The 11,610-nt window shown below is 54.8% G+C and overlaps 1 protein-coding gene across 1 annotated transcript in view; it reads right to left on the bottom strand.

The window, feature by feature from the left end:
* Positions 1–4,077: 4,077 nt before the first annotated feature.
* The window catches only part of FRMD6 (FERM domain containing 6), a 15,185-nt gene continuing 7,652 nt past the window's right edge, over positions 4,078–11,610 (bottom strand). Inside the window, exons 2-11 of the mRNA XM_029963621.1 lie at positions 10,788–10,960; positions 10,490–10,676; positions 9,225–9,380; positions 8,530–8,595; positions 8,373–8,441; positions 7,518–7,692; positions 6,093–6,428; positions 5,868–5,993; positions 5,082–5,173; positions 4,078–4,974 (exon numbers count right to left, since the gene is read on the bottom strand). Coding sequence (XP_029819481.1) covers positions 4,690–4,974; positions 5,082–5,173; positions 5,868–5,993; positions 6,093–6,428; positions 7,518–7,692; positions 8,373–8,441; positions 8,530–8,595; positions 9,225–9,380; positions 10,490–10,676; positions 10,788–10,960 — 1,665 coding nt within the window. The 3' untranslated portion in view covers positions 4,078–4,689. The remainder of the gene's footprint in view (positions 4,975–5,081; positions 5,174–5,867; positions 5,994–6,092; positions 6,429–7,517; positions 7,693–8,372; positions 8,442–8,529; positions 8,596–9,224; positions 9,381–10,489; positions 10,677–10,787; positions 10,961–11,610) is intronic.

The following is an 11,610-nucleotide window of genomic DNA, read 5'->3' as shown; positions in this document are numbered from 1 at the left end:
TGGCCCAAGTGCAGCCTTTTTGTCAGAGCTTAAATCTGTGAAATGGTAACTCAGAGCAGCAGGAGGGCTGCCAGCAGCCGGGAGCATCCCAGGGAAAAGGCCAGCGTGGGTGCCTGGGGACACGCCAGGATGGGAACTGGAGGACCTTTCCCTCCCCTGGAGACCTCCCTCGTGGCAAGATGAAGGAGAAATGGAGGCCGAGTCATCAAAGGGAGGGGGATTCATTAAATTCATTCCTATTTAGCCTTTATTAAACACAGCCCATGGGGAGGGAAGAGCCACCTCCCCTCCTCACCCCTGGGGAGACAGGGCTGGCTGGTCCAAAAAACCCTTCCACATCTGGTTTTAGGAAAATTTAGGGGTTTTTTTTAGGCCAGGGCTGAAATCTGGAGGCTATACTTAGCAGCAGACAATGCAGTCCCCCTCCCAGAAGTTGCTGATTCTCTCGTGCTCCTCCCTCCTGCCCCGAAAATGTCGGGTCTCAGCAGAAATCAGCAATTAGGCACCGAGACCGGCCACGGTCAGTGCCTGCCTCGCGGGGGCCAAGGGGTATTTTTAGAGGACAAAGGGAATTCTCTGGTAACATGCAATTATTTTTGGAGCCCATAGAAAAGGCACAGGATGCTCCTGGTGCTGTGGGTGCTGAGAGTGCCAGGGGAGGGGAGCAGTGGGGATACCCCTTGCTGGAGGGGCACAGCCCCATGTCTCCATCCTCATCTCTCTCCCAGAGTGTTTGGAGGCATGGACAGCAAAGGCAGGCAGAATCCAAGGATGCTCCATGCTCCTGGACCCCCAGCCTTAAAGTAGGGCATGGTTGCATCCCAGGACAGTGGCTTGTACTGGCAGAAACCACTCCAGAAGCTTTACTGGTGCTGCTTCCCTATGGGAGAACAGGCTCTTCATCATCTTCATGGAATCATAGAATCCCAGAATGGTTCGGGCCTTAAAGATCATCTCATCCCACTCAGTCCCTGCCATGCACCTTCCACTAGACCACGTTGCTCCAAGACCCTTCCAACCTGGCCTTGGACACTTCCAGGGATGGAGCAGCCACAGCTTCTCTGGGCAACCTGTGCCAGGGCCTCACCACCCTCACAGGGAAGAATTTCTTCCCAATATCCCATCTAACCCTGCCCTCTGGCAGTGGGAAGCCATTCCTATTTGTCCTGTCACTCCACACTCTCTCCCTGCAAGAGGATAAATACACTGAGGATCCAGAGACGCTCCGGCAGCTGGGAATGGGGACACGGAAAGGCTGTGGGTGTTTGTACCATCCATAACAGTTTTCCTTGGCTGGAGGAAGGAGATGCCAGGATCAGCAAAAACTGGCAAAATCACAAGGAAAAGGGCTGGCTAATTATGTTCTGTGGAGTTTAATTAGCACTAGTGGGAGATGGGATGGTGCTCCTGGGTGTTGTGGAGGAGAAAAGCAGCACAAACCCTCTATCACACACCAGGTGGTTCACACAAAAACATCAATTTAGGATCCTCCCTTGGGAAAACTCACCTGGCTGCTGCTCCCAAACACTCATCCTATTGTCCCTAAGGAGAGCCCGCTGCAAGAAGAGGGAGAGGGAGAAAGTGGGATTAAAGGGGTGGAGTGTGGCCAGCAGAGGATGGACTCACTCATCACACTGGTCACTCCTGTCTGTTCCCCGAGGTGGGGAGGAGGACTGGGGGCCCTGGGGACAGGCTTTTCCCAACCAGCTCCACAACAAGGGGCTCATCCCTTTATCCCAGGACTTCTGCGAGTTGAGGACCCCTCTGAACATCCCCTCGGGAAGCACAGCTGCAAGGAGCACAGGATCTACATCCCTTACTGTGGATACCCCCTAACCCCACTCATTTCAGGAGCTCCTGCAGCTCCCCCAGCACCTCCACCCAGCTCCAGAGCGCTGGACCTGGCTGCCACTTCCATAAAAATCACCCCAAAAATCAGAACTGAAAGGCTCAGCCCATCCATTCCCCCGCCCGAGGCAGGAGTTGCCTTAACCAGCTCTCCGGAGCCGGGATCGCCGGAGCAGAGAGCACAATAAACGCAGCGTGTCCTTAAATTCAGACCCCTCCCTTAAGCCTGGGAGCATTTCAGATCTCCACGAGTCAAAGCGATGCAAACAACTGTCACTTTATTGTCACGTCCAGCCGTACCGCGAAAGGCACACAACAAACTTCATTGGTACAAAAGAATTTCGCTCCGGGGGTGTGTGTGGGGGGAGAAGTTCGTACAGTTTTCCTTGAGTTTTTTTTTTTTTTCTTTTTCCTTTTCTTTTTTTTTTTTTTCTTTTATGTCTTTGTTCCTTTTGCAACACAGTCACTGGCTCTCCCATCGCCCCCGACGGGAAGATCCTTTCACAGAAAGGACTATTTTGTGCAGACAGACAGCTCGTTATTGCGGGGGGGAATCGGCCGAGGGCAGGGCGGGCACGGCCACCCCCGGTCCCTGCCGGAGCCGCCCCGGCCACCTGCGGAATAAACGGGAATAAATGGCACCTCTGTGTCCCCCCTGCTCCAATGGCACCTCTGTGTCCCCCCTGCACCCTGGCACTGCTCCTGCTTGTCCAGGGGTGAGCTCCATCACAGCCCAACACATCATCCCAACCCCATCACTCCAACACTCCAGTCCAGCTTCAGGATAACGGGATGAGGGGGAGGAATGGAGAGGCCCTGGTTTAGCTGCCCCCCCTGCCCAATTTTGAGCATTTCTTTCCACAATTTATCCCTTTTTTTTCCCCTCCAGCTCCGTGTTTCGGCAGGGCAGTGGGTGAGGATCCCGTGGATGGAGGGGGTGCCAGCATGACTCCCCAGCAGAGGGGGAAAAAAAGAGGCTGGGGGTGAATTTGGGGAATTTTCCTGCCTGTACCAACATGGAAACCCACATTGCTGGTGCACACACCACAAATCCAGCCATGGACGGGGATCTGGAGAGGCAAACAGGATCCCAGCCTCGGATGTGGCACTCACAGGAGAAGCTTTTGGGGTGTCCCCCCCAAAACCAGAGCAGGGCACACAGCCCTGAGCCCCCAGGCAGCATCCACCAGCTGCCCTGTGTGGATTTAGGGAGATAAGGATGCTTTAGGGACCACCATCCTCCTGCTTGCCCCGCCAGCACTTGGATATCAACGTTATTTTCCCATAAAATCCTTTGTGCCATGCAAAATCCTGAGGTGGGGACATGCTGCCAGTGCCACAGTCCCACAGCAGCACCTGAAGCTCTCCCACACCTGCTCCCACATCCCAAAAATCCCAATAACACCGAGGTTTTTTGGCACTGTGCCTCTAGCTACGCTCCCTTTCTTTTGGTACCAGCTCCCCTTTCTTGGCTCCCTCCCCCAACATTTCTTACAAAAATAAGATTGTGCTTATTTATAAAATAATTATAATTTTTCTTTTTTTTTTTTAAGAAAAGCTTCCAGTTAAAAAACGGTGGTGTATCAAAATATGGCAGAACTTTGGCTGTCAATGGCTAAACTCTAATTAAAAATATCTGCTAAAAAGGCATTGTGCTGTGAATATTAGCTCTGTAATGCTTCACCCTCCGGTACCGATGGCAAATATTCCACCTGGGCTGTCTGGCTTCCCTAGGACACTCTCAGAAACCGCCCTTGGATTTTTCTAGCACATCACCAGCATCCTCTGGCAGAATTATTCCAACTGTAAGAGACTTAAAGACACGTGAAAAGCCTTGGGAAAATACAACAGAGACTGCACCGGGAAGAGCCACACATACAAGGCAGTTGCATACATATTCTCCTCGAGAGGAAAGTCTATTTTCTCACCTTAGTGCTTAGAAAAAAAATATGATTATTTATACAGTTCATGAAAGAAGAGAGGCAGCTCCTTTGTATAAAAGGGATTTTAGAGCAGGAGTAAAATGCAAATGGGTCTATAAGATCCAGACATATATAAACATACATACCTCGATATATTTATATATGTATTCTCTAGATATTCAACCTTTCAGATGCATTATTGCAATATCCTTACATGGGACCTGTTCTTTTCCATCTTTTCCATCCTTCTTTGCTTTCTTTTTTTTCTTTTTTTGAGGTGGTTTTTTTTTGTTTTGTTTTTTTTTTTTGGTTTTGGGGTTTTGCTCTCAAAAAAAAAAAAAATTTTTTTTTAAAGAAAAAGATTAAAACAAGTTGCAAATGGCTCTGCCAACTCCCAGCCACCATCCACCTCGCTGGGAACCGCTCTGGCCTGACCCCCAGGACGTGTTTTTGGAAGAACCGGGATGATGCTCTGCCCCAGCCGTGCCTTCCTCCACGGAACATCATTATTGCTTAATTCTCCCTTCCCATACTGGCCTTTAGGGTTATTTACATTTCTTTGGCTTGACTTGAACTCAACAGTCTGGCACTTTCTCTCAGACGGGGTGGGGGGCAAGGAGGGGAAGAGGCCACGACGAGAAAACACGGGTGGGCTTCTGCTGGTCAGGCGAGCTGTGCTTCTCCCAGTCGAAATAAGACAGCTTGTGTTTGGCACAGACTCATCCGGAGTCGATCCGCCGCGCCCGGGGATCCCCATCGGGACAAATCCTCCCGGTGCCGCGGTTCCCACGGGAACAGGGAGCGGGGCGGGGTGGGGGGAAGGCGCTGTGGACACCCCCCCTCCATGCAGGGCAGGGAGCCCCATCCTCCCCCACCCCCGAGGGCGGGCAGCAGGTCCTGCCCCCTCCCTCCGAGGCGCTCAGACCACGAACTCGGGGACTTCGTCGTGGGTGAGGTCCAAGGAGAAGTATTTGCTGGTTCTTTTGACGGGGAAGGTCTCCTGGATGTTGATGCACTGCTGGGCCAGGCAGCCGTTGCAGTAGAGCCCGTCCTCGTCCAGCCCGTGGGCGCAGCCGAAGGTGTAGCTCTGCGCCGTGTCCTGGCACAGGTTGGCCAGCTGGAGGAAGTCCTTCTGGTAGAGCCGGATGTCGTCCAGGCTCAGGCTGTGCCGGTCCGTCGACGTCTTCGACTTCCTGCACGACGTCTGGGGAAAAAGCAAAGGGGCTTCAGGACCCTCCGGGAAGCCAAGGGAATCCTGAAAAATGGCAGCCCCACCGAACCACCCCGAACCACCCCCCCAGGGCCACGCACCTGGGGCAGGGAGTCGGTGCTCTGCCCCCGCAGCTTCACCACCGTCTCCGAGGAGCTGGAGGTGGAGGAGCTGATCTCCTTCACGATAAGCCCTGCGTGGAGAAGGGAGGGAGAGGAGGGTGCGAAGGTTAATTTTGAGGTGTCTCAGCTCTCTTGGGATCCAACCCTGCTGCCCCTGGGGCTTGTCCCTGCTTTGGGGCACAAGGCAGCCTCTGCTCAACAGGGTGCCACTAGCTACAAAGCATCCCAAATTATCCCCCAGAACTGCATCCAAAGCCATCCCCAGTGAGCCTGGTACCTCAGAAACCTCCCAGCATGGAGCTGGAAATGTGGGTGACTCCCTGGGTGCAGGCACAGCTCCAGAGAAGATCATTGAGTCCAACCATTCCTCCAGCACTGCCAAGGCCACCACTAACCCATGTCCCCAAGTGCCACATCCTTTTAAATCCCTGCAGGGATAGGAACTTTACCACTTCCCTGGGTAGCTGTGCTGGGGATGGACCACGCTTTCCACGTAGAAATTTTCCCTAATATCAGCCTAAACACCCCCTGGCACAACTTGAGGCAGTCTCCTCTTTTTTTTACCCCATCTCTCCTTCAACCCACTTGGGCAAAAGGCTTTTCCCGGTGTCCCAAATGGACACTTTGGGCTAATTCCGCTCTGCTGAACACCAAAGAATCACAGAATGACCTGGGTTGGAAGGTACCTTAAACACCCTCTCATTCCAAGCCCCAAAGGTATGACTTGGGCTGGGGAATTGGAAGTGAAAGCGGCCACCGCCTTACCCGAGTGCCCGTTGAACTTGCGGGACAGCAGCATGTCCTCCGTGATGTAGACACACATGTCGGGGCTCACCTCCATGTCTCCAGCCTGCTCCAGCTCCCGGGGGTCATCCACCAGCATCTCGATTTCTGCCGGAGACAAGAAGGTGGGACGAGCCGCTGACGTGACTCCTCACACCCCGACCACCCGCCGGGACTCACGCTGGAAAGCCCAAACCGGTGTCTCACCATCATCCTGGGAGTCCTCCTCCAGCCGGTCCTTCCCGCCGCTCTCCACGCCGGAGGTGTGGGAGCTGCCGTGGCTGGTCATGGAGCTGCAGGTCTTCAGCTTGCGGTGGGCGCCGGCGCCGGAGAAGCCGTCGTCGGGCCCCATCTCCCTGGGCTTGGGGTCGGCCTCGATGCCGGAGGTGTGGGAGCTGCTGTGGCTGGCGGTGGAATGCCGGGAGAGCCGCCTTGTGCGGATGCTGCCGGCGCTGCTGCCGCTGGCGCGCGAGCGCTTCTCCAGCTGCTCCATGTCCAGGTCCAGGGTGTCGCTGATGTAGGATTCCCGGTACTGCTTCTTCTCTGCAGGGTAGAACAACGTCAGCAGCCTGCATCCCGACCCCCCGGTGCTCCCTGGATTCCCTGGAAGGGCACGGACCACCCCGGCACACAGGGGCACCCGGGGGAACTGCCACCCGAGCCCGGCGTGGGGACACACCTGGAGGCAGCCCTGCCCTGGTGGCATTTAGGGATGGTGGGATGGGGGGCCTCAAAGTTGCTGTGCTCTGTGCTGGGCTGCCCCTCAAAGGGGGAGGAGGAGGAGGAATAAGAGTTGAGGAAGAGGAGGAGAAGGAGAAAGAAAATTAGGAGATGCAGGAAGAGGAAGAAAAAAAGAGAGGAGGAAGATGAAGATGAGGAGAAAGAAGAAGATGAGGAGGACAAGGAGGAAGAAGAAGTTGAGGAGTAGGTGGAGAAGAAAGTAGATGAGGAGGATGAGGAGGAAGAATAAGATGAGAAGAAAAAAGAGGAAGAAGAGGAGGGGAAAGAGGGAGATGAGGAAGACAAAGGAAGATGAGAAGGGAAAAGAGAAGAAAGAGCAAGAAGAGAAGCAGGAAGAGGAAGAGGAGGAGGAAGAGGAAGAAGAGGAGGAGGAAGAGAAAAAGGAAGAGGAGGAAGAGAAAAAGAAAGTAGAGGTAGAAGAGGAGGAGGAGAAAAACAAAAGGAGGATGAAGATGAGGACGAGGAATGAGATGAGAAGGAAGAAGATGTGGAGGATGAAGAGGAGAAGAAAGAAGAGTAGGACAAGGAGAACAAATAAGAAAAGGAGGAGGAGGGGAAAAGGAAGATGAGGAAGAGAAAGAGGAAGATGAGGAGAGGAAAGAGGAGGAAGAAGAACTTGTATCCCTCAGTATCTAATGGGAACGTGGACACCCAGCCCTGCCAGGAGATTATCCTGTTGGGCAGGGATGGGGCATAGGATGCACAGCCTGGGGGGACGTGGGGACAGTCATCCCCTGACACACTCCCAGCCACGGGGCTGGCACACCAGGCACTCCTAGGGGCAGAAATGCCAGGTGGGAGCCTGTCACTGTGGGATTTGGGAGCCTGTCACCGGTGGGATTTGGGAGCCTGTCACTGTGGGATTTGGGAGCCTGTCACCAGGGGACCTACCCTCGTTCTCCTCCAGGCGCCGGACCTGGCGCAGGACGGGCTGCAGGTTCATGTAGAGCCGGTGGCTGCTGCTCAGCAGCTGCAGCAGGTGCCGGGAGCGCAGCGGGCACCCCGTGTAGTAAATGAGCTTCCTGGCAGAGGGCAGCCCGTCAGGCAGGATCTCAAACTTCTTGCCCTGTGTGGGAGAAGGGGGAGATCAGCCCCGAAGAGGGAAAACACTCCATTTCTCCCCCCTGTCCTGCTGCAGCCCATGGTTAACCTACGGGTTGCAATCACCCGCTTGAGGTCTGGGCAACTGTGCCCCACGCCCAAATCAGAGCCCAGGAGATGCTCTGCCTGGGGATCATGGAATCACAGAGTGGTTGGGGCTGGAAAGGACCTTCAAGATCATCTCATTTCACCTCCACTACCCCAGGTTGCTCCAAGACCCGTCCAATCCAACCTGGAACACTTCCAAGGATCCAGGGGCAGCCACAGCTTCTCTGGACAACCTGTGCCAGGGCCTCACCACCCTCACAGCCAAGAATTTCTTCCCAGTATTCCATCTATCCCTGCCCTCTGGCAGTGGGAAGCCATTCCCCCTCATCCTGTCCCTCCATCCCTTGTCCCAAGTCCCTCCCCAGCTCTCCTGGAGCCCCTTTAGGCCCTGGAAGAGGTTCTCAGGTCTCCCTGGAGCCTTCTCTTGTCCAGGTGAACACCCCCAGCTCTCCTAGCCTGTCTCCAGAGCAGAGGTGCTCCATCCCTTGGAGCATCTCTCTGACCTCCCCTGGACCTGCTCCAACAGGCTCACATCCTTCCTGTGCTGAGGACCCCAGAGCTGGAAGCTCTGCTCCCAGTGGAAATGGTGGCACTCACCACAAAAACCAGTTTTCCCACGTTTGTCCACGGGAAGTCGTAGAGCAGCTGCTTTTCTTCATCCAAATTCTGCAAAAAGAGGAGAGGGAGCCCTGGCTGAGGATGCTAACAGGGGCAGGGAGCCAAGCTGATCCATCACCCTCCCTCAGCCACCTACCTGGAAGATCTGGATGCCCCGTGTTGTCAGCCCCAGCGTCAGGGAGGCCTCCACTTCCCTTTTGTCCTAAGGGGGAAAAAATTACATGGTTTTAAATACCCAATTTGCAGCATGAAGTGGAGAATCAGCCCCAGCTCAGCCCAGAGATCCTCCATTAGTCACCCCAGTCACCATTATATGATTAATGTGCCAAATTAATAATATAATCATACTGTGAGGGTGGGGAGGCCCTGGCACAGGTTGCCCAGAGAAGCTGTGGCTGCCCCTGGATCCCTGGAAGTGTCCAAGGCCAGGTTGGACAGGACTTGGAGCAACGTGGTCTAGTGGAAGGTGTCCCTGCTCCTTGCAGGGGGTGGAACGAGATGACCTCTCAAGTCCCTTCCAACGCAGACCAGTCCAGGATTCTATCACAGCATCCTGTGCTCTCCCAAAAGCTTCTCATTTTTAACTTCAGGATGCTACAAAAAGGCCTGTGAAGCACCATCTCCCAGCAAACAAACTGCTTTGTTCCCAGGAGAAGGACCCAGCATATGACTCTTGGGGATGGTCCTGTGCAGGACTAAGGGCTGCACTCAGTGATCCTTGTGGGTCCCTTCCAACTCAGTGTATCCTGTGATTCTGTGACATATTTCCTGGAGAGGGGACTGCCAAAAATAAGATCCCAGAAACCTCAAAACCTCCTGGGTGGGGCTCACCTTGTACAACCTGTAGTAGTGCACGGGCACGTCGTCGAGCCGGACGGCCTCCTTGATGTACTTGAGATGGGCTTCAGAGGCCGTCAGGGCAAACTGGTCTTTGTGCATGTTGGGGACGTGCTTCAGGATGTAGTCCTTGCCCCTCTTTGCAACCACCTGTTTGGAGGAGAGGAGAAGTTTGTCCAGCTGCTCCCTGCTCGCTCAGGGCCCGATTCTGCCCCAGCGCTCCTGGGCAGTGGTGATTCCAAGGGAAAAGGGGAAAGGGGAGCAGCACGATTTGTTATAGAGACCTGCAGGAAAAAAATAAAATAGATACAGTGGCCAGCAGCTTCTCACCAGCAGGATTTCCCACTGGGAAGTGCATGTGTGCTCCCTGTGCCCAGCCCATGGAGCTCACACCACTGGTGACACCTGTGCTGGGCCAGGAGAGCCATGCTCAGACTCCCTGTGTGAATGGGCACACGGACCCAGGGCCATCACTCCTCAGTGACATGTGTGAGAAAAAGAGAAGCCAGCAAATTTTGGAAAAAAAAAAACAAAAAAGAGGTTGGAAAGGAGAAGAGAAGGCTCCAGAGAGGCCTTTGAGCACCTAAAGGGGCTCCAACAGAGCTGGAGAGGGACTGGGGACAAGGGCCTGGAGGGACAGGACAAGAGGGAATGGCTTCCCACTGCCAGAGGGCAGAGTTAGATGGGATATTGGGAAGGAATTCTTGGCTGTGAAGGAGGTGAGGCCCTGGCACAGGTTGCCCAGAGAAGCTGTGGCTGCCTCTGGATCCCTGAAAGTGCTCCAGGTCAGGTTGGATGGGGCTTGGAGCAACTGGGGGTAGTGGAAGGTGTCCCTGCCTATGGCAGGGGGTGAAATGAGATGGTCTTGAAGGTCCTTTCCAACCCAAACCATTCTGGGATTCTATGGTTCTGTGAAACCAGTTCCCAAAGGACTGCAAAGCCGGAGGGGCTACACCTGATGGTGGTGGGGTGATGCCGTGCTGGCACACGGCACACAGGGAATCCCTGCCACACAGGGAATGCCCTGTGAGCATCCCAGCAGCACACAGGGAAATCCCCCCCAGCGCAGGAGCTGCTCCAGCCCCACACCAACCCCAACCCTCCCTTCCCACAGCTATTTCCAGCCCCGCAGTTGTCCCAGGTTATTAATAACCAGGATTAAGCCAGAGACAGGGATGCAGCCGGAACGGCGGCCGCCTGGGAACCCTCTGAGCCGCTTCCCGGGGGCTCCCTCAAGCTCAGAGCAGGGAAACACTCACCCAGGCGGGGAAATAGGCTTCGGGCTCGAAGTACTTCCCGTAGTGCTTGTTGCGCTTGAAGTCTCCCAGGTCGGCTTGGAGGGCGAAGGCGGTGAGGAGGAAATAGGCCTCTTCCCGCAGGACACACTGGGAATGCAGCACCTGCTTCCTCAGGTGCCAGTAGTAGTAGTAACGTGCAGTCCGGTCACTGCGGGAGCAGGGGAGAGAGGGAGGAGGGAGGAGCAGAGGGGAGAGGGGCCAGTTTCGTCATTGTCGCGTGGGCTGTGCCTGCTCCCCCAAAAATGTCACCTTTGGGCACCTGCGGGTCTCAATCTCTCGGAGTTGTCTCCTCTGGGTTAGGGGGTACAGCAGGATCAGGGGATGTAGCAGGGGTAGGAGGTACAGCAGGGTTAAGAGGTGCTGCAGGCTTAGAGGGTACAGCAGAGTTAGGGGGTATAGCAGGGTTAGGGGGTACTGCAGGATTAGGAGGTGCTGCAGGGTTAGAGGGTACAGGAGGGTTAGGGGGTATAGCAGGGTTAGGGGGTACTGCAGGATTAGGAGGTGTAGCAGGGTTAGGGGGTACAGCAGGGTTAAGAGGTGCTGCAGGCTTAGCAGGTACAGCAGAGTTAGGGGGTATAGCAGGGTTAGGGGGTACTGCAGGATTAGGAGGTGCTGCAGGGTTGGGGGATACAGCAGGGTTAGGAGGTACAGCAGGATTAGGGAGTATAGCAGGGTTAGGGGGTACAGTAGGGCTAGGGGTTACAGCAGGGTTAGGAGGTGTAGCAGGATTAGAACATACAGCAGGGTTAGGAGGTGCTGCAGGGTTAGAGGGTACAGGAGGGTTAGGAGGTGCAGCTGGATTAGGGGGTACAACAGGATTAGGGAGTACAGCAGGGTTAGAGGGTACAGCAGGGCTAGGAGGTACAGCTGGATTAGTGGGTACAGCAGGATTATGGGGTACAGCAGGGTTAGGGTATACAGCAGAGTTAGGGGGTACAGCAGAGTTAGGGGGTACAGCAGGGTTAGTAGGTACAGCAGGGCTAGGAGATAGAGGAGGATTAGGTGGTGCTGCAGGGTTGGGGGTACAGCAGGATTAAGAGGTACAGCAGGGTTGGGGATACAGCAGGATTAGGGGGTACAGC

Source organism: Manacus vitellinus, unplaced genomic scaffold (assembly GCF_001715985.3).
Source record: "Manacus vitellinus isolate BGI_N305 unplaced genomic scaffold, ASM171598v3 scaffold_103_pilon, whole genome shotgun sequence".
Lineage (NCBI taxonomy): Eukaryota > Metazoa > Chordata > Aves > Passeriformes > Pipridae > Manacus > Manacus vitellinus.
Note: the sequence above shows the minus strand (reverse complement) of the source record. Positions and strands in the feature narration are given on the sequence as shown.